Source organism: Pteropus alecto, unplaced genomic scaffold, assembly GCF_000325575.1.
Source record: "Pteropus alecto unplaced genomic scaffold, ASM32557v1 scaffold100, whole genome shotgun sequence".
Taxonomy (NCBI): Eukaryota; Metazoa; Chordata; class Mammalia; order Chiroptera; family Pteropodidae; genus Pteropus; species Pteropus alecto.
In genome coordinates, this window is record NW_006430723.1 from 264,926 (window position 1) to 286,266 (window position 21,341).

The 21,341-nt window shown below is 49.5% G+C and overlaps 2 protein-coding genes and 1 pseudogene across 5 annotated transcripts; all 3 read left to right on the plus strand.

Annotated features, from left to right (window-relative positions):
- Window positions 1-1,291: 1,291 nt before the first annotated feature.
- On the plus strand, window positions 1,292-6,631 carry NOTO (notochord homeobox). The gene is made up of 3 exons (XM_006905233.2): window positions 1,292-1,679; window positions 4,142-4,356; window positions 6,454-6,631. The coding sequence occupies exons 1-3, from the start codon at window positions 1,292-1,294 to the stop codon at window positions 6,610-6,612; spliced, it is 762 nt and encodes a 253-aa protein (XP_006905295.1). The 3' UTR covers window positions 6,613-6,631.
- On the plus strand, window positions 4,691-4,806 carry LOC112483078 (annotated as a pseudogene).
- Window positions 6,632-8,784: 2,153 nt separating the features above from the next.
- Window positions 8,785-21,341, plus strand: SMYD5 (SMYD family member 5). 4 transcript variants are annotated; one of them, XM_006905172.3, is made up of 13 exons: window positions 8,785-8,906; window positions 13,390-13,498; window positions 14,261-14,400; window positions 14,831-14,952; window positions 15,346-15,415; window positions 16,043-16,147; window positions 16,972-17,034; window positions 17,250-17,320; window positions 17,625-17,731; window positions 18,121-18,177; window positions 18,975-19,069; window positions 19,730-19,800; window positions 19,901-21,341. In XM_006905172.3, exons 1-13 carry the CDS (start codon window positions 8,811-8,813, stop codon window positions 20,049-20,051), a joined length of 1,257 nt encoding a protein of 418 aa, XP_006905234.1. In that variant the 5' UTR covers window positions 8,785-8,810; the 3' UTR covers window positions 20,052-21,341. The 4 variants fall into 4 exon arrangements, with proteins under 4 accessions (XP_006905234.1, XP_015448756.1, XP_024905023.1 ...); XM_015593270.2 differs by having other exon boundaries at window positions 15,349-15,415; XM_025049255.1 differs by lacking the exon at window positions 18,121-18,177.

Consider the following 21,341-nt stretch of genomic DNA (forward strand, 5'->3'; position numbering starts at 1 on the left):
CCTGTGGGGGCTGCTCAGAAGGCTCTGCCGAGTATTCCCTGAAGTGGAGAGAGGGGTGGCGCAGGCAGCTGCCCACCCAGCAAGTTTTCTCTGGCTCCTACTTGGCAGAGCAAAAGGGGCATGTTTGTGTCTCAAACAGTTGGTGTTTACTGGTAATGCCATGGAACCACCCTGTACCTGATTGGGTAGTTTCAATGTTAGGAATTGATTTGAGGAGGCAGAATGCAATGGGAGCCTGGGAATCAGGAATTTCTTTGAGCCCCACCATCACGGCATAGTGCTCACTATGCACAGGCCAATTCCAAAGGCCTTACATGCATTACTCATGTAATTCGCACCACAGATCCATGAAGTAACTATTATCACCATTTTATAGGTGAGAAAATACAAACAGGAACTTGTAACTTAACCAAGAACAACGGCTAGTAAGTACTGATTATCTATCTGTAAAACAGAATGCCTGCCCAACACCAGCATAAGGCAAGGAGTCTTCTAAGACGTCAGCTCCCATTCATGAGTATTTCTTGATCTGGAACCGTTACAGTAAATGAGTATTTCTTAATCTGGATCCGTTACAGTTTTTCCCTTGCCACCTTTTTGGGTATAGGAAACATTTTTCCAATGGAGCCTAGGTAATATAGGTGCAGAAATTTCCCGGAAAGATCTAAAAGAGGTTGGTAAACTCAGCGGTGTCGGCAGACAGGGAAAGTATGTGGCTGGGGGACAGAGTGGGAAATTTACTCTTCACCGTGCTTATAAACAGGATATTTAAATCAAATGAAAAACAATTAAAGGTGTGCTTAGTCACAGGTGAATCTGGCTGAGGCACCTGCTTCAAAGACGGCCTAGGAATAAGTGGAGACCTGACGGTGCCCAGTGGCCCGGTGGCTTGCCAATAGTCACCAGGGAGCCACAGCGAGTCCAGGTCCTTCCCCCGACCACACTAGAGTGGGCATTTTTAAATGAAGAAGAACGGGGCTGGGGTGGGGAGTACCGCCCTTGGCGCTGTGCGCACCTTGACTTGCCCAGGTCCGAAGCGCCAACTTGGAGGTCCGGAGCTCACAGGCTTTGGAAGGTCTAGGGCTCCGCCGCGTGCGGGAAGCCCCGCCTGGGCTGCAGGAAGAAAAGGCCGGCTCGCCCCGCCCTGTCCCGCCCCGCCAAATTTAAGAGCCTTCGCCAACAGTTGGGGCTGGTCCTGGCTTCCCTTTGCAAGTCTGTCTCCCTTTTGCAGAGTGTCCTCACTCGCCTCTCGCGCTCCTCTCCCTGCGCGGGACCCGGCCAGGGCCACGCCATGCCCAGCCCGGTGGACGCTCGGGTCCAGCCCCCACGCTCAGGCAGCTCTCCCGAGCCCCGGTCCCCCTCGCTCCAGCGCCACTCTGCCCGCCCTGGCACGCCTCGTATTCCCCGACGCCTCGAGTCCTCCTTCTCCATCCAGGCCATCCTGGCGAAGCCCGACCCCCCCGCGCCCGCCGCCTCCCCGCCGTCGGTCTCCGCCTGTGCCGCCTCGGGCTTCTGGACCGCTCCCTCGCTGTCTCCGGCCCCGGTTCTGTCCTGGGCGTGCCCGGCGCCGTGGCTGCCAGCCTCCCTGAGCGTGGGGCTCTACCAGCGGTGCCTCCAGCCTCCAGCGCTGGGGCTGCGCATGGCTCACCTCTGCGGCTTCCAGGGCCTCGGCGTGCCAGGTACGAGGTGCCCGAACGCTCGGGTCCAAGGAAGCGGGCGGGGTGGCTGAAGAGTGGAGGCCACGACAGTGGGCACAGGGTAGAGACGTGCCTGAGTTCGAGAAACACACACGGTTGAAACTGAAGCCCCAGAGAAGGACTGGCTGAGACCAGCCCGGGCGCCAGGCTACCCCCGAAGGCTGCTGGGGTGGGAGAAGGTGTGTGTGAGGGCAGGTGCAGAGACGGAGGTGCTGGCGGGCCTGAGCGGAGCTCAGAAGAAAACCAAGGCCAGCCCTAGGGCTGTAGCGGACCCAGCCCTACTCCCCGGCAAAAAGCCTTTTGCTCCCTCCCACATCCCCTCTGGATAACCCTTGGTGGCGCAGATTCTTTCTCAAAGTAGCTCTCATCTGGAACCCATGGCCCTGTCCTTAGCTGGGAGAAGCAGACGCTAGGGGTGGTGCTGATCAGCTGGGAGCTGTTAGGAGCTGGCAAACCCCCAGACCGCAATACCAGCAATACCAGCAATACCAGCTCCGAGGCTCATGTCTGTGTGAGCTTATGCTCCACACAGAACTTCTCTGGGCCTGCCTGCTTATAGTGCTCTTAAAATAGTAATTTAGGGCTCCGGAGTGCAGGGACTTAAATCTCAATGAGAATTTAACTGTTGAGGTACTTTATCCTCTAGCATTAACATCCACCTACAAGAACTTTTGCCGTTTTTGGCTCTCTGGTTCTTTCTTCCCCATGTGCCCATAAGGAAAACAGGAGCGAAGTTAATGCAAGCCTTATCAACCCACACCAAGATTGTTGTAACACCATCTTACTTGGTTCCTACTCCCTAGGATTCCCCCATCCTGTGTTTCCTCAACCCCTTCAGCTGGGCATTCCTCCCACCCATGGTGAGGAGAAGCCCTGGGCTCCCAACCTCATTCAAATCCATGCCACGCATCTGGGAGCCACACCTATCGCCCCAAGCCACGTTCTTCTAACGTCCCCATACACCTGAGGTTTGAATTGCAGTTAACTACTTTATATTAAAGTTGTCTCATTTTCAAGTTAGTTTTTGAGTAGGCATTACATTCACACAGTTCAAATGTCAAAATGTTTCTAAGATACACGGAGAAGAGTTTCCTCTACCACTAGGTGACTGACCTTTAGTCATCTAGTTCCCCCCACCCCACAAGCAGCCAATGACACCAGTTTCTTTATTCTTCCAGAAGTATTTTATGCATATTTAATACCTGAATACACATGCATACACATCCCCCCCATACTGCTGTGAATATTACTCTTTTTACTTGATTCTTTTTACTTTTTACTTGAGATTTTTCCATATCAATCTATACAAAACTTCTTCACACTGCAGAGTGGTCCATTATAAGGATGTATGTTAATTTATTTAACCAGGCCCCATCGATCGTTTCTCATCTCTTGCTATTATGTTTATGCTTATGGTAAGCTGTTGGGCTCCGTGGTTGGGGTTCTGGGCAGCCATGGTCCTGGCCTCACTCCCTTTGTTGGGGCAGTTTGACTGCCAGCGCTGGAGCTTCCCCAAGGCTGGTGGGAGCTGAGGGGTATTAGTGCTGCACTTGCTGTTCCTCTGTCTGGAACAACCCCTCCCTGACAGCACAATGGCTCACTTTCTCATTCTTTTCAAGTTATGACTCAGGTATGTCCCTGGTGGACAAATCTCCATCTCATTGGCCCACACCTCAGTGAACTGAATAGCACTTCTGTCTGCATTAGAAAAAGGAACTCCTTCCTTCAGGTAGACATAGTACATTGTCAGGGGGCAAGAATTGGCCTATGGAGAGTGGGCAGAATTTTAGACTCCACTAACTCTCTCAGCTGGGTACCCATATGCAGGGCACAAACTACATACTGACCCTGTTCAAATATCACCTCAGTGAGGTGGCTACCTTTCTACAGATGCAAAAGATTCTCTGCACACACACATTCACCCTGTCCTTCCCTGCTTTATTCTTCTTACTAGCACTAATCACTTCCTGACAAACTTAATGTTTTATTTATATTTTCTACTGTTATACAGGGATTTTCTATTTTGCTCTGGAACCATGTCTGCCACATAATAGACATTCAAAAAAGTATCTGTTTAATGAACGAAAACGGTAAACCCTTGGGGTCCCTTTTCTACCCATCCTGTGGAGTTTCCTGAGGTGGCCAAGGAAAGGAGTGGAGGGCAAGGAGAGATGGAGGTCTGGCAACCTCTCTTAGGGCCAGAGGTTAAGCCACTGAGTTGGAGAATAGTGGAGGCAGAAGGAGTCTCACAACCTTGTCCCTTCTGTCTCATTTGTTTGTTTTCTGTGGTTTCTGCACATTCTCATCCCACTCTGCCTCTTGCTGTTACCCAGCCAAGGCCAAAAGCAAGGTAGGGCAGTGGAGCTGTGAGCATGTTCTCTCTCTTCCAAGATGGGTGGGTAGGTGGGTGCTAGCTAATCTCTTCTCTGCTGGTTGCTTTTTAGGTTTGGAGCTGGCTCACTACACAGGCCTTTGGGGTCCTCCAGATTGGGCCCCAGCAGAGGAACTTCAGGACACTGAGAGACCCCAAAAGAGGGTTCGAACTATGTTTAACTTGGAGCAGCTAGAAGAGTTGGAGAAAGTGTTTGCAAAACAGCACAATCTGGTAGGGAAGAACAGAGCCCAGCTGGCAGCCAGGCTCAAACTTACGGAGAACCAGGTATGAACAGGGGCTCCTGTGCGACCTGGGCTACACCTGGGGACAGATACTTCTCTCTGGAAAGCCCTGAGTGGTGATTTGGAGGAAGACATGGGGCCTCCTTCCTCTGTGCCAGGCCACCCCATTTGAAATTACATTATGGGAACAATGTATGACATTAATCTAGAAATTTATATTTTCATACTAAATAAGGCACTGACAATGAAATTAAGTAGGTATTCAAGGAACTAAATATTAAAAATAATAGGATGTGGTTCCGTAGTGTAGCGGTTAGCATGTATGCTTTGCACACAGAAGGTCCTGGGTTCACGCCCCAGTGGAGCCACAGTCCATGATCTACGGCCATGCCACCCTGAACAAGCCCAATGTCTGATCTCGGAAGCTAAGCAGGGTCAGGCCTGGTTAGTACTTGGATGGGAGATCACCTAAGAAGACCAGGTGCTGTAGGCATAAATAATAATAAATAATTAAAATAATAATAATAATAATGATAAACATTCCCTTGACCCTCATATTCCTTTCCAGCTACTGCTCCATTTCTCTGCCCTTTTCACAGACGAACTCAACTGGCTATGTTCACTGTCTCCATGTCCTCACTTCATATCTACTCCCTAACTCATTCTGCTGTGAATTCTTTAAACTTTGAAACTTCTCATCAAGGTCTCTGATGACCTCCACGTTGCCAAAGTCCACAGATGCTTGCCTTTCTTATCTTACTCCACCATTCTGTACAGTCGACTGCTCCTTTTCTTATAGAAACACACTCTTCTCTTGGTTTTCCTCTCAGTTTTCTGCCTACGTCTTCTCTTTGCCTTTGTAGGCTATTTTTCTTTTTGTGACTTCAAATTTTTCTCCCCAGCTAATCTTATCTATTCCAATGGTTTTAAATACCATCTATAAGCCAATGACTCCTCAATTTGTATCTTAGCTCCACCCCCTTTTCTGACTTGTACATCTACCTTCTCGAGGTCTCCACTTAGATGTCTTATGGGTAGGCATTTCAAACTTTAAAAGTCTAAACTTCAATTCTTGACTTTTTTTCCTCCCTACATCTGTTCTTCTCCCCACATATGACCCCACCATCCACCTGGTTTCTCAAAACACATAGTCATCCTAGACTTCCCCTTCTCTCACTTCCAATCCATCAGTGAAGCCTTATCACCATTCCTTCCAAAATACAACTGGACGGTTTCTCAAAACACATATTCATCCTAGACTTCCCCTTCTCTCTCACTTCCAATCCATCAGTTAAGCCTTATCACCATTCCTTCCAAAATACAACTGGAATTGCTTCATTTCTCTCCATTGTTCCCACCCCATACCAGCCCCAGTTCTTGCTGGATCACTGTAAGAGCCTCCCAGCTATCTCCCTGCATCTGCTTTCATCCATTTTCACACAGCAGCCAGATGTGCCATTCACCTGAGTTATAAATAGGACTATGCCACATTCCACCTAAAAGACTCGAAGTTGATACTCCTTACCCATGATCCTCATGGCCCTGGGCGATCTGGCCCCTGCTGACCTCTTCCACTTTCCCTTCCTTTGCTTTCCCCTCTCACTTTCAGGTGTGCCAGCAATGCCCTGCTCCCTTCTGGTCCACAAACCCTTGATACTACCTTAGAGCTTTCCTACAGGTTGTTCCCTGCTCTGGCCTGCTTTTCTCTGTCCCCATCAGGCTGGCCTCTCAATCTCTGAGCCTTGGCTTAAGTGCTGGTTCTTCAGGGAGAGTCAAACCCCTGTTTGTACCCCCATTTGTGTTTATATATTTGTTTTTTTCTATGTTTGTTATTAGTCTCTCTCCACTAGACTGAGCTCCATGAGGACAGGGACCATGCCTCTATTGCTCACTGCTGTCTTATCATCACCCATCACCTAGGGTAGTGCTGAGTACATAATAGGAGCTCAGTAAATACTTGTTGGATGAATGGATGAATGAACGATAACTGGAATTATAGGGAAGGATGTTTTGGAGGCGATGCTTCCCTTAGAAGGAAGAGCAAATTTTGGCCAGAGTGAAGTGAGTACTGTGGGAATGGGGGAAGCAGTGGGAACTGCTGGTCATATTCCAATCTCTGCCCTACTGCCTCCAATTACAGGTGAGGGTCTGGTTCCAAAACCGCAGGGTCAAGTATCAGAAGCAGCAAAGGCTGAAACCACCAGCCACATCTGCCATGGCTGCTTCCATGGACGAGCCCTCCAGCAGCTCTGACACCAACATCCAGAGAGAAGACACTGAGTCAGGAGCAGACAACTGAGGACTGGAACAAAGGCTCATCCCAGGCTATCTGGACTAGCTCTTCCTTGGGGCACCCGCTGGACCTCCCTGCCCCACATCTTAACACAGAGTCTCGTCAGGGTCAAAGGGCACCAGAGGAATCTGAACTGTTAAGAACTTTTCTGTATTGATTCCTATGAGCTGCAATAATATACTGGTCAGAGGCACAGACTTTGGCCTTTAGCTATGTCCTTGACCACATTAGTGAACTTCTGAGCCTTTTTCTTCACCTGTATAATGGGTGTGTTGATAACTTAGACCTCCCAGGGTTAAGATGATGTCTGTAAAGCACTTACAGTGTGCCAGGCTCAGTGCTAAGTGTGTGGCAACTTATCAGGCTTATAAGGCTCCCTTCATCTGAGGGATTGGTGTCTGTGTCAGCCCTGGCTTCTCTAGGAGCTGATCTTTTCCTGGCCTGGCTATGGAGGAAAGGGAGCCTCCCAAATCAAATGTCTGAGCATAGAAGACTCTTCCTCATCAGAGATGGTAGGGTTGACAGCAAAGAGGAGGGAAAGGTAGACCATTTGGCCCACTTCCCCTCACAATTTCCCAGTTTTCTCATTTGTCTGAATTGTTACCACTCAGAAGGAGTTCAGGCCCAGCTACCTCCTTACAGTAGACATGCTACCCTGACCACCATCTCTTTGCCTCTAGCTTTGACCCCTCCCCCCCTTTTTATATTGAGAAATTTGACTCTGCCTTTGCCAAGGCTGGTGTTTAATTATAAACTCTGCTGTATTTTCACAAGACACTTATTATTTCCCCATTCAGAGCCCTGGCTCATAATTCCCTTTCCTTCCCAGGAATCCGCTCGGTTTATGTCTAAGCTGCCTAGCTAATAGCCTTTCCCAGTCAAGATGGCCACCAGCATTTCCAGAGCTGATTTCTCTAGCAATCCACATTCCTGGGTGGACCTCTGGTGAAAGTATTTCTTTAGACTCTAGAATGCTTTCTGGGTGCTGAGGTGGAAGGAAGCCGGCACTGCCACCTGGTGGTGAGAGAAGCTCTGGAGTTTCTGAGCCAGGAAAGGCAGGGTGCAGAGATGACCTTGGAAAACCACCTGCCCCAAAGCAGTGTACCATCCTCTCCTGGACAACAGGCTGCAGGCTTGAGGGAGGCCAGGGTCCAATTCCAAGAAGTCTTCTCTGTCCCTATCTTCAGGGAAATCCTTCCTAATGCTGGATCCAAATTCAGCTCTTTAATCAAAGGAACCTGCTGAATTTCATCTGCCTCTTCCAGGAACAACTGGCTCATTTTTTTCTTTTTTAATCAACAGTCAGTTACCAATTCAGCAGTTACTGGGCTCTACCCAATCCCCAAATGTCACCATGAGACGGTAACAGCAGACAGAGGTCCCTTTTCAAGGGCACAGAATCAACTGGAGGACGAGGAAACAAGACATGGTGGTCAGGCCTGGCTGTGAAGATAGATGCTCTAAGTCAGTGATTTGCGCTTTTTGGGGTCCCGAATGAGAGTACAGCCCTTCTCCTGTTGTCAGGACAGTGTGCATAAGCACACTCACTTCTACATACAATTTCAGACCTGAGGTCCACTATGGACCCTTATCTGCCCCCTCACCCCAGCAGGCTGCAAAGTCCCTAAGCCTCTGAAGAGTCTGAGATAGCTACAAGTCCAGCTTGATGATTCGTAGGACTGTCTGCTCTGCTGCCAGAGGGCCCACGGAGAAGGGAAATCTTGTGCCAGACTTTGTGGGGTAAGCTAGTCCTTCTCTTTAGGCTGAGGTTCAGAGAGGATAGGAGTAGCTGGGCCCGCTGCTGTCCTACCCCTCGGCTGGGTTCAAAGACCGCTTTACAAAAGACGGGTACTGAATGGACAGAGACAACAACAGACAGACACACAAACATAAACTCGACACAGATGCACACATCAAAACTATACACCGCACACAGGCTCTGACACAGAGGTACATACTGGTCATGAAGACAGAGACAAATGCAAAACTTCACAGATATAAAAGCACAAAGGCACGTCCAGCTCCCCGCAGTAAACGAACCAATGGACTTAAACATACGTAGGTCAAAGGGACCCAAATTCGGAATCGCGGGTGCATAAACCCCGGCAGCTTCCAGGACACTCACGCCGGGGGCGGGGCCAGGAGGGGCGGGGCCTCTTGGGGCGGGGCGGGGTCAAGGGTCAGAAGGCGGAGGTGCGCCCAAGATGGCGGCCTCCATGTGCGACGTGTTCTCCTTCTGCGTGGGCGTGGCAGGCCAGGCCCGGATTGCCGTAGAAGTCCGATTTGTGAGCAGCTCCAAGGTGAGGCCGGGGCGGACCCCAGCAAGAGACCCCACCCCGTCGGCCTTGTAGACAGCCCCGCGAGACCCCATGCCTGGATTCTAGAGGCTCTTCTGCCGCTCCCATGCTGCGGCCCGGCTTCTGCTCGCTGCCGGGGTGCTCCCGGTCCCCGCGCACAGGCTTCCGGTGCGGTAACGCGGTGGACAGGGGCTTCCAGAGTCTCTGTGCAGGCCCCCTTCTCGCAGAACCGGCTTGCACTGTGGCAGCCCTAATGCGGCTGCGCCAGGAGGAGTCTGGGGCCAGCCCAGGCTGGGGGACATAGCTGCCGGGCCCTCGTAGCTTTGGGCGGGGACGTGCTGAGCAGAGAGAACTGAGGTGTAAAAAAGCGAGTCGTCAGGGAACTTTCTGAGTGAGATTTGGGTTGGGGGTAAGGAGAGAGGCCAAGACCTTCACGGAGGGCCTTGGAGTGAGTGCTAAGGAATTCGGACCGGAGCCTGAGGCCCGTGACCATTCGAAGGGTTTGAGGAGACTGACATGATTTTGTCGTTTTATCGTTTTTTTTAAAGTTCGTTGTAGAAAAAATTTTTTAAATACATGTAAAGAAAGAGAAGATAAAAATCACTTATAATCCTATTCTTGGTCAAATATGTGTATATTAAATCATTTTTAGAAACTTCTTTCTGATGTGGCCGTAAATCTATATCAATAAACCTATTTCTATGTATTAATTTTAAAGAGTAATAGTTAATTTCATGGAAGGGCCACAGTTCTCTCAACCAAATACTTATTTATGGGCCCTTACGTCTTATTTTTCATCTCTGAGGTCAAAGGTGTGGGAGCTCATTTTCTGTGCACGCATCCTTTTCTCTCAAGCACTGAGTATTTTCTTTCTTAGTTATTTTTGCCAGTTGATATGTGCAAAATGGTATTGCTTTCTTCTCATTTACATTTCTTTATTTACTAGTGAGGTTGAATAATTTATCCGGTGTAGGGGTTGTGTATATCCTTAGTTTTTGCCCAAGATAGCAGCCTTTTAGTCATCTGTCTCCTGCTGTCAAGCATGTTCATACTGATCCAGTTCCCCACCCAATCTTCCATTGCCCTTTTTCCACACCAGAGGCATCTGGAGCAAGCATTTCTCTTCTTCCATGGAAAATCAACTCTCCTACATCCTTGATCTGCTCAGCTGCTCACATTTCCATCTCCACACTAGGGCATCTGGTACTCCTGATCGGATCAAGTTGGTGGTGTCTCAGTTCCATTACTCTCAGCATGCAGAAGTATTCACTTTACCTTCATTAGCCTCCTATCTCTCAGCCCCCTTCTTTCTTCACTTCTTCCCTCTCACTTCATTACTCCAGCTACTCTCCTTGTCTAATTGTGCTGTCCCAGCCTTCTGTCAAAATCCCAGCTCTGGAAGAATGAGCTGGCCACCCTCTCCATTACTACACCTGATCTGCTGCAGAAGTAAATCACATACCTACCCAGACTTAGTGACAAGATAGATTATCATGCACTTTTTACATCTGTGAAACCAACATCAAGTGATATTGGTTTGTGATTTTTTGTGCTGTTGTCCTCAGGTTACCACATAAGTTATGCTCGTTTTTTAGTAAAATGGAGAAGCTTTACACTTTTTGTTATTGAAGTTTAGCATGACAACTATTTGGTTTGACAGAGCTGGCTTGTAAAACTATATGGAGTAGGGGCCTCATGTGGGATAGTTGACCACTTTATTCATCAAGTGATATTGGTTTGTGATTTTTTGTGCTGTTGTCCTCAGGTTACCACATAAGTTATGCTCGTTTTTTAGTAAAATGGAGAAGCTTTACACTTTTTGTTATTGAAGTTTAGCATGACAACTATTTGGTTTGACAGAGCTGGCTTGTAAAACTATATGGAGTAGGGGCCTCATGTGGGATAGTTGACCACTTTTTCTATTGCTTCCATAGATATTGCACACTAGGGCATCTGGTACTCCTGATCGGATCAAGTTGGTGGTGTCTCAGTTCCATTACTCGCAGCATGCAGAAGTATTCACTTTACCTTCATTAGCCTCCTATCTCTCAGCCCCCTTCTTTCTTCACTTCTTCCCTCTCACTTCATTACTCCAGCTACTCTCCTTGTCTAATTGTGCTGTCCCAGCCTTCTGTCAAAATCCCAGCTCTGGAAGAATGAGCTGGCCACCCTCTCCATTACTACACCTGATCTGCTGCAGAAGTAAATCACATACCTACCCAGACTTAGTGACAAGATAGATTATCATGCACTTTTTACATCTGTGAAACCAACATCAAGTGATATTGGTTTGTGATTTTTTGTGCTGTTGTCCTCAGGTTACCACATAAGTTATGCTCGTTTTTTAGTAAAATGGAGAAGCTTTACACTTTTTGTTATTGAAGTTTAGCATGACAACTATTTGGTTTGACAGAGCTGGCTTGTAAAACTATATGGAGTAGGGGCCTCTCATGTGGGAGTTGACCACTTTTTCTATTGCTTCCATAGATATTGGCAGGGATGCTTTTTAAAAATTTATCAACTATTATGCCAGAGATGTGACCCATCACAACAGAAACCCGACCAAATACAGTGGATGCCAACCAAAATGCCATACTGGTGCACTACAGCCAGAAAACAGCACTGCTTATTAGTCTGTCTAGGCTTGCTTACTTTTGTATTCAGTTTTGGTAATTTATATTTTTTATAAAATTGTCCCTTTAATAAAGATTTTAAAATTTACTGCATAGTCTTAGAGTTTTGCACAATCTTTTTATAACAATAATTTTTCAAATTGGAAATATCTTTGCATAGTTGGTGCCCTTTTCATTCAGGTTCAGTTCTCTCCAAGCTTCTTAGAAATACAAATTAAAAGCTATTTTCTTGAAACACTTTTATGTGTTTTGGGGATAAGTAGCTTCATAAAGGAATAGCTCTGCTTTTTGTTTTGTTTTGATTACTGAATATCTTTTACATTTGGTCTTTGAGAAAGAGATCAATATATATGTAAATTGCGATTTGAGATTACCAGATAATGTTGGCTCTTGTTTATATCTTTTTGTCAAATAATGGGTGACCAAGTTTTCATCTTGCTAAACTGAGTCCCAGGGGCTACAAGGCGTAGAGGTGGGGCTTCCAGGAAGACAACCAAGAGTGCCTCCACGGCTTTGCCCAGAGGTTTTGTTCCAGCTGCCCCACTCTACTGTTAGAGCTCCTAGAGTTGTTCACAGGGCTGAGATTTGTGGCTCTGGGTTGCTGAGGGCCTGTCCTAGTTAATATTTCCCTGCTGCTCTGACTTTGGAAGGTGCCCCTGTCTAGCTAAAGCACCAATGCTAGAAGGAAACAAAGAGCTACCCAGGAGGCCACATGACAGGACATTTCACTGCTGTGTTGATCATTTTTCTTTCTTTCCCTTTTTGTGACAGTTCAGTGTTGGCAGGGGCACCACCTCTCTTCTCTAAGTGAATAGCGGGAGTAAGTGCCCAGTGGGGCCAGTAACTTGCTTGTGTTCTGAAGGTGTCTCCTGAATCCCTTTGCACATCTATCTGACAGATGTCAGCTTGGCGATTGTTTTCTCATCCTTCATCCCTTACCTGATGTGCATGATGCTTTAGACCAGTGCTTCTCAAACTTCAACATGCATACAAATCACATGGGCATCTTGTTCAAGTACAGATTCTGATTCAGCAGGTCTGGGCTAGGGCCTGAGATTCTGCATTTTTAAGAGTCTCCCAACTGATGCCCAGGCTGCTAGACCATCCCCTCACTTTGAGTAGTAAGGAGCTAAAGCTCATGAGGCATGTTCATCTGTGCCATATCCTTGCATCCTGGAAATACCTAGGAGGTATTATCATAATACTTACTTCTCATATGGGAAACAGATACAAAGAAGTGAAGAAATTAGCTCAGAGGTTACAGCAAGTTAGCATTAGGACTGGAGCTAGGATTAGTCATTTCAAAGTAACCCTTTGAGAAGTTTTTGGGTGCCAGGTACTATACCAGGTGCCACAAGTACCCAGTCAACCAGAGAAGTAGGGCTCATTCTCCCCCAAACTAGGCCTCCCTCTCCCATGGTGTAGGATTTCTTTGCAACTCTTAGTACTGCCAAGATCTTGGAGGGGTGTGCGGGAGACTCAGAGAAGGCTGCCTTGCCATTACAGCTTCTGTTACAGGAGGCCCCAGCCTGCTATGAGCCTTGGTCCTGCTCTGGCCATTCTAAAAATTCTCCTCCTCTGAATAGTCTGAGATCCTGATATGTTGGCTCCCTCCTCACCCCAGACCCTCTGCTCTGTACAGGCTGAAAGAAGTGCGACTAAAAGTAGGTCAGAACTGCATTTCTAGAGGAAGCAGTTATGGGGTGCTGACCATGCTCCATGAACCCTCCCAAGGCAGAGGCCGCTGCTGACAGGGAGCATGTGGGAGTGAGGCTGGGCGGACCTTGGGAGCCCTTGGAACTACGTCCTCTGTCTCTTCTAATGGCCATCCTGTTCCTTCTCTGCCTTCTTAGGGGAAGGGCCTATTTGCCACACAACTTATCCGGAAAGGGGAGACCATCTTCGTAGAACGGCCCCTAGTGGCTGCACAGTTTCTCTGGAATGCACTTTATCGCTACCGAGGTGAGCACATCTCGCCCACTCTTCTGGCTCTTGGGCCCAGCTGCCTTTGTGCATGGAAGAGAGCTGCATACATCCCTACTGGTGGATGTCTCTGAGACTCTAGGTGTTGGGAGGAAAGGCTATCTTCCCTTGGAGAACTGCTCCTGAGAACCGTGCCTCTGTTTGATCTAGGGCTACTTGGGACTGTGAGCCTATAAGAGAGAGGCTCTTCCAAAGTGCTCCCTGGGGAGAGGATTGTCAGTCAGGGGAACTCAGGGACTAGCCCCATAGCATAAGGACTGGACATCATGCTGAAGGGCTCTGTACCAAAATGGAGCCCTCTACCAAGAGGAGGCCACATGCCCTTTGGTCAAAAAAGGCTGTGTTAGGGGTCAGAAGGAAGGAGATTCTCTTAGCTTTGCCAGCCACATGCTTTTTTTACACTTTTCTTAGGCCAGAGACAAATTATGGAAGGAAGGTCACTTGGCTCTAGAATGTGGAGATAACCCAGTCTGGGGGAGGGGAGGGGAGCCCCACAAACTAAGTCCCATAGAGAAGCAGGGAGAATCTGATAGGCATAGTGGGGACTCCAGAAAGGGAAGAGTGAATCATCTACCTTTCAATGCCTGTGAAATTCATTCATTCACTCGCTTTCCAAATGTTTATTGAACACCTATTATGTGCCTGGCACTATTCTAGCCCTGGGGATACTGCTGTGAAAAGGACAAATATGGCCTCTGCTCTCAGTACACTTACACTGTTACATCTGGCTCTGTCCCTCAGCCTGCGACCATTGCCTCCGGGCACTGGAAAAGGCAGAGGAGAATGCTCAGAGGCTGACTGGGAAACCTGGCCAGGTACTGCCTCACCCTGAGCTATGCACTGTGCGCAAGGACCTCCACCAGAACTGTCCCCACTGCCAGGTGAGTGTCCTTGGGGAGTGTACCTGAAAGCGGCTGACGGAGTCCTCTGGGGAGACAGGAGTGAGGACAGCCCTGGTCACGGCCCTTGAGAGGCAGAGTAGGATAAGACATTGAAAGGTTCAGCTAGTGTTGCAGTTCTGTCCTCCCTGTTCCAGTTCCACTGTCTAGAAAATAGGCTTGGCGGGAGCTTGCCTTCTTCCTAGGAGCCTGGTGGGGGGCTCGCCTCTCAACCAGCAAAGCTCTTTCCCATGATTTTACAAGCCTGGATTAGGTGCCTCCCTCACCATATGCTTTCTCATGTCATAATACCACTGAGCACAGGTGCTGTTTGTGGAAGGAATGCAGTTAGAGGAGGTGAGTACCACGTGGGATGTCTGTGCTTCACCCCATGGCCTGATCCTAGGGTGCTGACCTCCACCTCCTCCAACAGGTGATGTACTGCAGTTTAGAATGTCGGCTAGCAGCTGCTGAGCAATACCATCGAGTCCTGTGCCCAGGCCCCTCCCAGGATGACCCCCTGCACCCTCTCAATAAGCTTCAGGAAGCATGGAGGTAGGTGGCATTTTATCTCTTTTTTCCTTTATCTTTCCCTCCCTGCTTGCCTGCCTGCCTGGGCTCAGCAGATGCAGCTGTCTTTCCTAAGTTTCCCCTCCCCACCTGCTCCCCGCCCCACATTTTCCCCCCATTCTTAGAATTAAATAGAGGTCATATCACCCAAGCCCCTGTCTTTAGTCTGACCTGCCAGTCCCACCAGCCTCAGCACTTTACACACTCCTAGAAAGAGTCCCATAGGAGTGTAAAGCCCTACCTGAGCCCTTGCGGATGACTTTCTTTGGTCATGAATAGGGTTGGTAGGAAGGATTCTCTGTAGCAGTCAGACTTGACTTCCTTGAACTCAGCTATCAGGAGGGAATTTCAAGGCCAAACATTTTTGTTTCTTCCCAGAAGCGTTCACTACCCCCCTGAGACTGCCAGCATCATGTTGATGGCCCGGATGGTGGCCACAGTAAAGCAGGTGAGCCCACCTGATCCTCCTCGGGAAGCTGACTCTGACCTCATTCAGTCCTCGGCCTTAGTCTCCTCCTCACCTCAAGACCCTGGCTTGGATGCAGAGTTCTTCCTGAGCTTCCCAAGGATAGCTGCTTGCTCTGTAAACCTTAGGAGTCACTAACAGTAAATCTGGCAGGGGAACTGGGGGCTCATCTTGCCTGTAGTCTTCGATCTATGAGAAGACTTCTTGTGCCGCTGCAGTTCATGCATTCGATTTGTAAGTGCCACTTTTTTAGGATTGTGTCTCTTACATAAAGCGAGAGAAGCCATTCTAACCCCTTCTATTAATATTGCTGCTCCTCAGCCTCATTTTCCCGTTTTTTCAAGTGTTGAATTGGCTAGCTTGGCTCCAGTTGGGGAGGTGGTTAGGGGTATACAGGGTGGGGAGGAAGTCCCTAGGCAGGGGAAGGGGTCTACCTAGAAGCTCAGGTGTGATGGTGTTTCCCTCATGGCATGGGCTTTAGAATCATAGGCTACCCCTCCCACATGGGTGAGAGTGGCAGTAAAGATGTGGCTGTCTATGAGTCCCTGTGTGCACATTCATGCATGGGCATGTGTGAACATGACCTTGAAATATATTTGTTCACTGTAGGCTAAGGATAAGGATCGGTGGATCAGACTCTTCTCCCAGTTCTGTAATAAAACAGCCAATGAGGAGGAGGAAATTGTCCACAAACTCCTGGGGGACAAATTCAAGGTTCGTCTTCTCCCATGATACCCCCACCCCCAATACCTCAGATGTTCTGTGACTGTGTAAGGAGAGCTCCATGTTTGGTCCCTTCCCAGCCACAGGAAGGGGTTAGAGTCTGAGGCCAAAAATCTATTCAGAGGACTCACCTTCCTGCTGCTGTTTAACTTTGTCACCTTAAGTGGACCTAAAACTGGGAAGTACGGCGATGACAGAGGAAGGTGGTGTTGGGTGCCCTGATGTGGAAAGGCAGGACTTCTGATAAGAGCAGTGTGCAAATCAGGTATAATAGAAAATGGAGGGTTAGGGGTTCACAGGGTCAGGGAGCAGTATGAAACAGGAGAATTTTAGCTGCCAATATACTGAGTGCCCACTCCCAATCAAAGAATTACAAATTCTCACTGAGGACGGCAGACTTCCACACAGGAGCTGCCTGAAGGTGGAGGCAGGGGTGTGAAAGTGCATCCAGAGTGGGCTTTCCTGCATTGAATTCTGAGGAAAGGATGGGGAAAGTCAAGCTGATCTGGAGGCCAGTTTGGGGAGCCTAGAAGGTGGTGGTGAGGATACATGTTCCAAGCCCGGCTTCCTCAGCCTGGCCGGTATGAGTGCTGGAAAATAGGGAGGGCTTTGGGGTTCACCAATCTGGGTGGAAGGCCAGTGGACTGTCATGGCTCTTTGGAGATAAAGACTCTGTGGCCTTCCTTTGCCCCCAGGGAAAGCTCAGTCTACAGAGCTGGCCCTTTTCCTTCTCTTGCATGGTTTTCTGGGCCCCGCCCGGGTGCTAATGGGAAATCCTCAGGGATGCAAGTCTCTCCCTGCTTCCCCTAAACCAGGGCCAGCTGGAACATCTGCAGAGACTCTTCACAGAGGCCCTTTATGAGGAAGCACTCAGCCAGGTGAGTGTGTGGAAGGAGGGACCAATGTCCTCTCCAGTCATTCCAGCTCTCCAGGAGCAACTGAGTCAGCATCTTCTACTGGGACAGCTAAGCCTGAGCTGACATGGTCTTCTGGAGTTGGGATGGGACTGACTCATGGAAGACTTCCTGAACAGAGAGTTATATCAGGAAGAAAAGCAAGTGGCTGTAACCTGAGTGCTCTTTCTCCCCCACAGTGGTTCACTCCAGATGGATTCCGGTCTCTCTTTGCTCTTGTTGGGACCAATGGCCAAGGAATTGGGACCAGGTTAGGAGACAATGTTCCAGATATATTGGACTTATCCCTCAGGGCTCTTGTGGGAGATTAACTGAGGAAGGTTGCCACAGCTCCCTTCAGGGTTAAGGTGGGGCATGGTGTGACTTTGTGGCCAGAATGCTGGACTGGATGCAGTAATGGGGATCAGAAAGACTGAGGTGGGTGGAGTCTGCTCTTGGGAGCCTTGGTCTTTTGGGGAAGTGAGGGCTCCCAACCTGAAGAAAGAAATGGGTTTAACTTGCCCGGAGGTGTGAGCTGGGCCTTCTCTCCAATCACGGTTGCCTGGGACTCCCAGCTCCCTGAGCCAGTGGGTCCATGCCTGTGACGCTCTGGAGCTGAAGCCTCAGGACCGCGAGCAGCTGGATGCCTTCATTGACCAGCTGTACAAGGACATCGAGGCAGGTTGGTGAGATCGAGAGGCACTCCTCCCATCAGATGGTGGACCTGGTCTTCCCCAGGGACCTCTGAGTTGAGGGTGGGGGACATAATCCCTGTATGACTGTGGGAAGCTTCAGATCTATTCATGAGACATGTAGATGAGAAATGGCCCTGAGATCCATGCAGAGGCCCAATGCTGGGGGCGGGGGAGTGCTGGACAAATAGGGTGTTGTTGTTTATAGGAAAACAAGGCTTATGCCTCAGAGATGTAAGTTTAGTTGAAATGGTAGGGATCAGGTGCATTAGTGTAGTGGGGTGACAGAAGAGTGAGCCAGTATGCCTGTCCTTATAAACCTAGTTTCCTTTTCCCTATAAAATGGGTAGAATAACATCTGCATATTACTGTCTTACAGCAACTGGAGAGTTTCTTAACTGTGAAGGATCAGGCCTCTTTGTGCTTCAGAGCTGCTGTGAGTTTTGGCATTGAGGGTGGCCTCGCAGCCACAGTTCATCTCTTTCATTTGGCCCCTTCTAGGCTGATGGGGTTGAGTCTGAGAGTGAGGTTAGGTCTGAGCTTCCTTGGAGATTCCTCTCGGCCTTTTCGGTCCATCAGTTTTTCATTCATTCATTCATTGAACTGCTTGTTCCTTAAAATATGTTTATATATAAAACCTTCCAGTAGGCCAGGCCCTGTGCTCTGGCAGGGCGCAGAGCTCTGATTTTCGTAAAAGAAGCATGGGCTGTGCACCACCACTGCCCTGTGCGATTTGGCAGGGGAGTGTCGTGAGAGCCTGGAAGGCCCTCAGTATCCTGGGAGGAGGGAGCTCAAGCTAGCAGGCAGTTTCATCACCACCTGATGGGGAGGGGTAGAGTTAGCTCAAACTATTATCTGTTCAATATATCCCAGCCTCCCACCCTCTGGTTTTCTCACTTCAAACCCCTCCTCTGAGGCTCAGGGGCCACTCTACCCTCCCAAAGTAGGCTTTCAGAGGGCCTGATTCAGCTGTTACCAGACATCCAGTAACAGAGAGGACTGAGTTAGTGGTCTAGCCTGGGAAGCCTTTTCATAGAGTGATGTGAGCGTGCATTTGTGCCTGTGCTATATGGTCTTCAGGAAAGAGCACTGAACAGGAAACTTGAGTTCCAGGACCTGGGCAGCCTTCACTGAGATCAGAGAATAAGGAAAGATGGGACCTAGTGCTCTGCAGAGTTGAGGCTGTTATTTTCATTAATCAGCAATCCTCATTACCTGCCTCTTATGACCCAGGCAACCACAGCTGTGTCCCCAATGCAGAGACCTCCTTCCCAGAAAACAACTTCCTTTTGCATGTCACCGCCCTGGAAGATATTAAGCCAGGAGAGGTGAGGGGGCTGTGAGCTGTGGGTGGGTAAGGGTGGGAAGTGGGCCTTCTCTCCAGAGACTGGGAGCAGCAGTGGCTACAGCCCCAAGTTCAGGCTGTTGAGTTTAATCCCCTGTGCCCCAGGGCATGTTTTTCCCATGGGTATGCTCTAATTCCACTCTACTTCAAAAAATAAATCCAGAAAGCCTCAGAACAATGTTTGAGAGACAGCTATGTGCCAGGTTCTTGTCCCCAGACACCTTTCAAGCAACAAATCTGAAGCTTCTAAGAAAGGAGGAGATGGTTCTTTGTGGCTTGGGCTATGGGGTGCTAGCTGGTATGGTTTTGGGGTCCTGGCTATTAGCACAGGGCACAGAGCCTTGTTGAATCTTCTTCTAGGACAAGTAGCATTGCACCAAGATAACCTCTGAACCCAGCTATAGACCTTGGCCCTTGACTGCCTTTAACCACTGCTAGAGGCTAATGGCAGTCACCTCTATCTCAGGTGCAGATTGTTAGAGCCTCATAGTGGCCTGCTTTCTGAGGGCACAGGGGAATGGATCAGGGTAGCCCACCCCTTCGCTGAAAGGCACCTCAGGCCCCTGGGAACAGGGCAGTGGTCGGGGAGGTCCTAATCCCATCTAATAGAAAGCACAGACCCCACCTCTCCTCTGCCCTCCAGGAAATCTGTATCAGCTACTTAGACTGCTGTCAGCGGGAGCGCAGCCGCCACAGCCGCCACAAGATCCTCAGGTGCCAGCTGGGGACGTGGTGGGCAGCTGGGCTCTGGGGTCCTCCATCCTGGTGGCTGCCTAACTTTTCACCCTCACCACTATCCCTCCACCCCCTGCAGGGAGAACTATCTGTTTGTCTGTTCCTGCCCCAAATGTCTGGCAGAGGCTGATGAACCCAATGTGACCTCAGAGGAGGAGGACGAAGAGGAAGAAGAAGAGGAAGGAGAGCCAGAAGATGCAGAGCTGGGGGATGAGATGACTGATGTGTGATGTTGCCCTGCCTGGAAGGGGCCCTACCCCAGACCCTGTCTTAAAAGGGGGCTGCCTCCCAGAGAAGAGGTTTGGAAGCAACTCCCTACTCCCGTTGCCTGCTTCCCCTTATCCCAGCCCTGTTTTCTGCTGGAGGGTAAAACAAAGGCTGGACTCTAGATGCTCCACCCCCCACCAGATGTCATGCCCTGGACACTGCTGCTGAGTGGCTCAGGTTCTGCATTGTCACTGAGCCTCAGAACTGGCTTCCTCATGAATTACTCCACTCTAGGGTGTGAGCAGCTGGAATCAAGGTCAGGGCTGAACAGTGCTTCTTCCCCTTGGCCCCACTGCCACACTTACCCATTCACCTGAGGCTTTACCCCTCTCAACTTGCTATGGAGAGGGTGACAAAGTGGCAGTCTAAGAACAGCTGTACTTCATTGAAGAAAGAGAAGGTAAGATGCCTTCATCTTCTTCCCCATCTCCCACCACTGTAGCTGATAAAGCGACTGCCTGACCACTGGCACAGCTGGGAGAGGCAGGAAGGAAGAATTGGGCCTCCAGAGCACCTTCCCTAAGAGTCTGTGCCGGGGAACACTGAACCAGGGGGATTACCTCCCTCTCCCAACTCCTACCATTTGGACATCTGAGGGAGTGGAGATTAACCCCTTCCCCAAACTCCAGAATCTCTGTACCTTGTGCCTTGACTCTCAGGCCCCAGCATGGTGGCTAGCCCTGTGAAGTATGAAGAGACCTCTTCCTCCCTCAAGAGAGGTGTGTAGGGTATCATCACCCCTTCCTCACAGTCTTCTTCCCACTGAGGACTCCAGCACCCCTGGGGGGCAACAGGTCTGTGCTCCTTAATTTAGGATGTTCTAGTCTTCCCTGGGACCACTTGAGCATGGGTCAGTGGGGGGCTCTCTGGCCTCAGTCTCCATCTTTAGGGTCTCCACAGGGGAGCATTGAAGTCTTCCAGAAACCCAAGGAGCTGGGCAAGATCCTTGGAGATTAGCCCTATGTCCCCCTGCCCCCAGATGAGCACTACCCCTCACTCCTGGATTGGGCGCTGTGGGAATTATAATCCATCATGCACAATTCCTTTCTGCCTACCTTCCCTGAGGGGCCTGCCACATCCCCCTGCTGAGGGATCCCAGGCAGGCAGGGGTCTGCCACACAGGCCCTTTCCTGAATCATGAGCCAGGTATAACTTACCTATCTGGCCTGTTGAGTTCTTATTCCTTCACAGCAGCCAGCATCCCCTCCCACCCCTGCCTGCCTACTCTTCTCAATAAAATGAGTGGTGACAGG

Excerpts from the sequence above, each read along its gene's own strand:
- NOTO (XM_006905233.2), top strand. The coding sequence starts at position 1,292 with ATGCCCAGCCCGGTGGACGCTCGGGTCCAGCCCCCACGCTCAGGCAGC. Across the intron at positions 1,680-4,141 it reads CCAGGGCCTCGGCGTGCCAG|GTTTGGAGCTGGCTCACTAC; the intron begins GTACGAGGTGCC and ends GTTGCTTTTTAG. Across the intron at positions 4,357-6,453 it reads TCAAACTTACGGAGAACCAG|GTGAGGGTCTGGTTCCAAAA; the intron begins GTATGAACAGGG and ends CTCCAATTACAG.
- SMYD5 (XM_006905172.3), top strand. The coding sequence starts at position 8,811 with ATGGCGGCCTCCATGTGCGACGTGTTCTCCTTCTGCGTGGGCGTGGCA. Across the intron at positions 8,907-13,389 it reads GATTTGTGAGCAGCTCCAAG|GGGAAGGGCCTATTTGCCAC; the intron begins GTGAGGCCGGGG and ends CTGCCTTCTTAG. Across the intron at positions 17,321-17,624 it reads GGCCAAGGAATTGGGACCAG|CTCCCTGAGCCAGTGGGTCC; the intron begins GTTAGGAGACAA and ends TGGGACTCCCAG.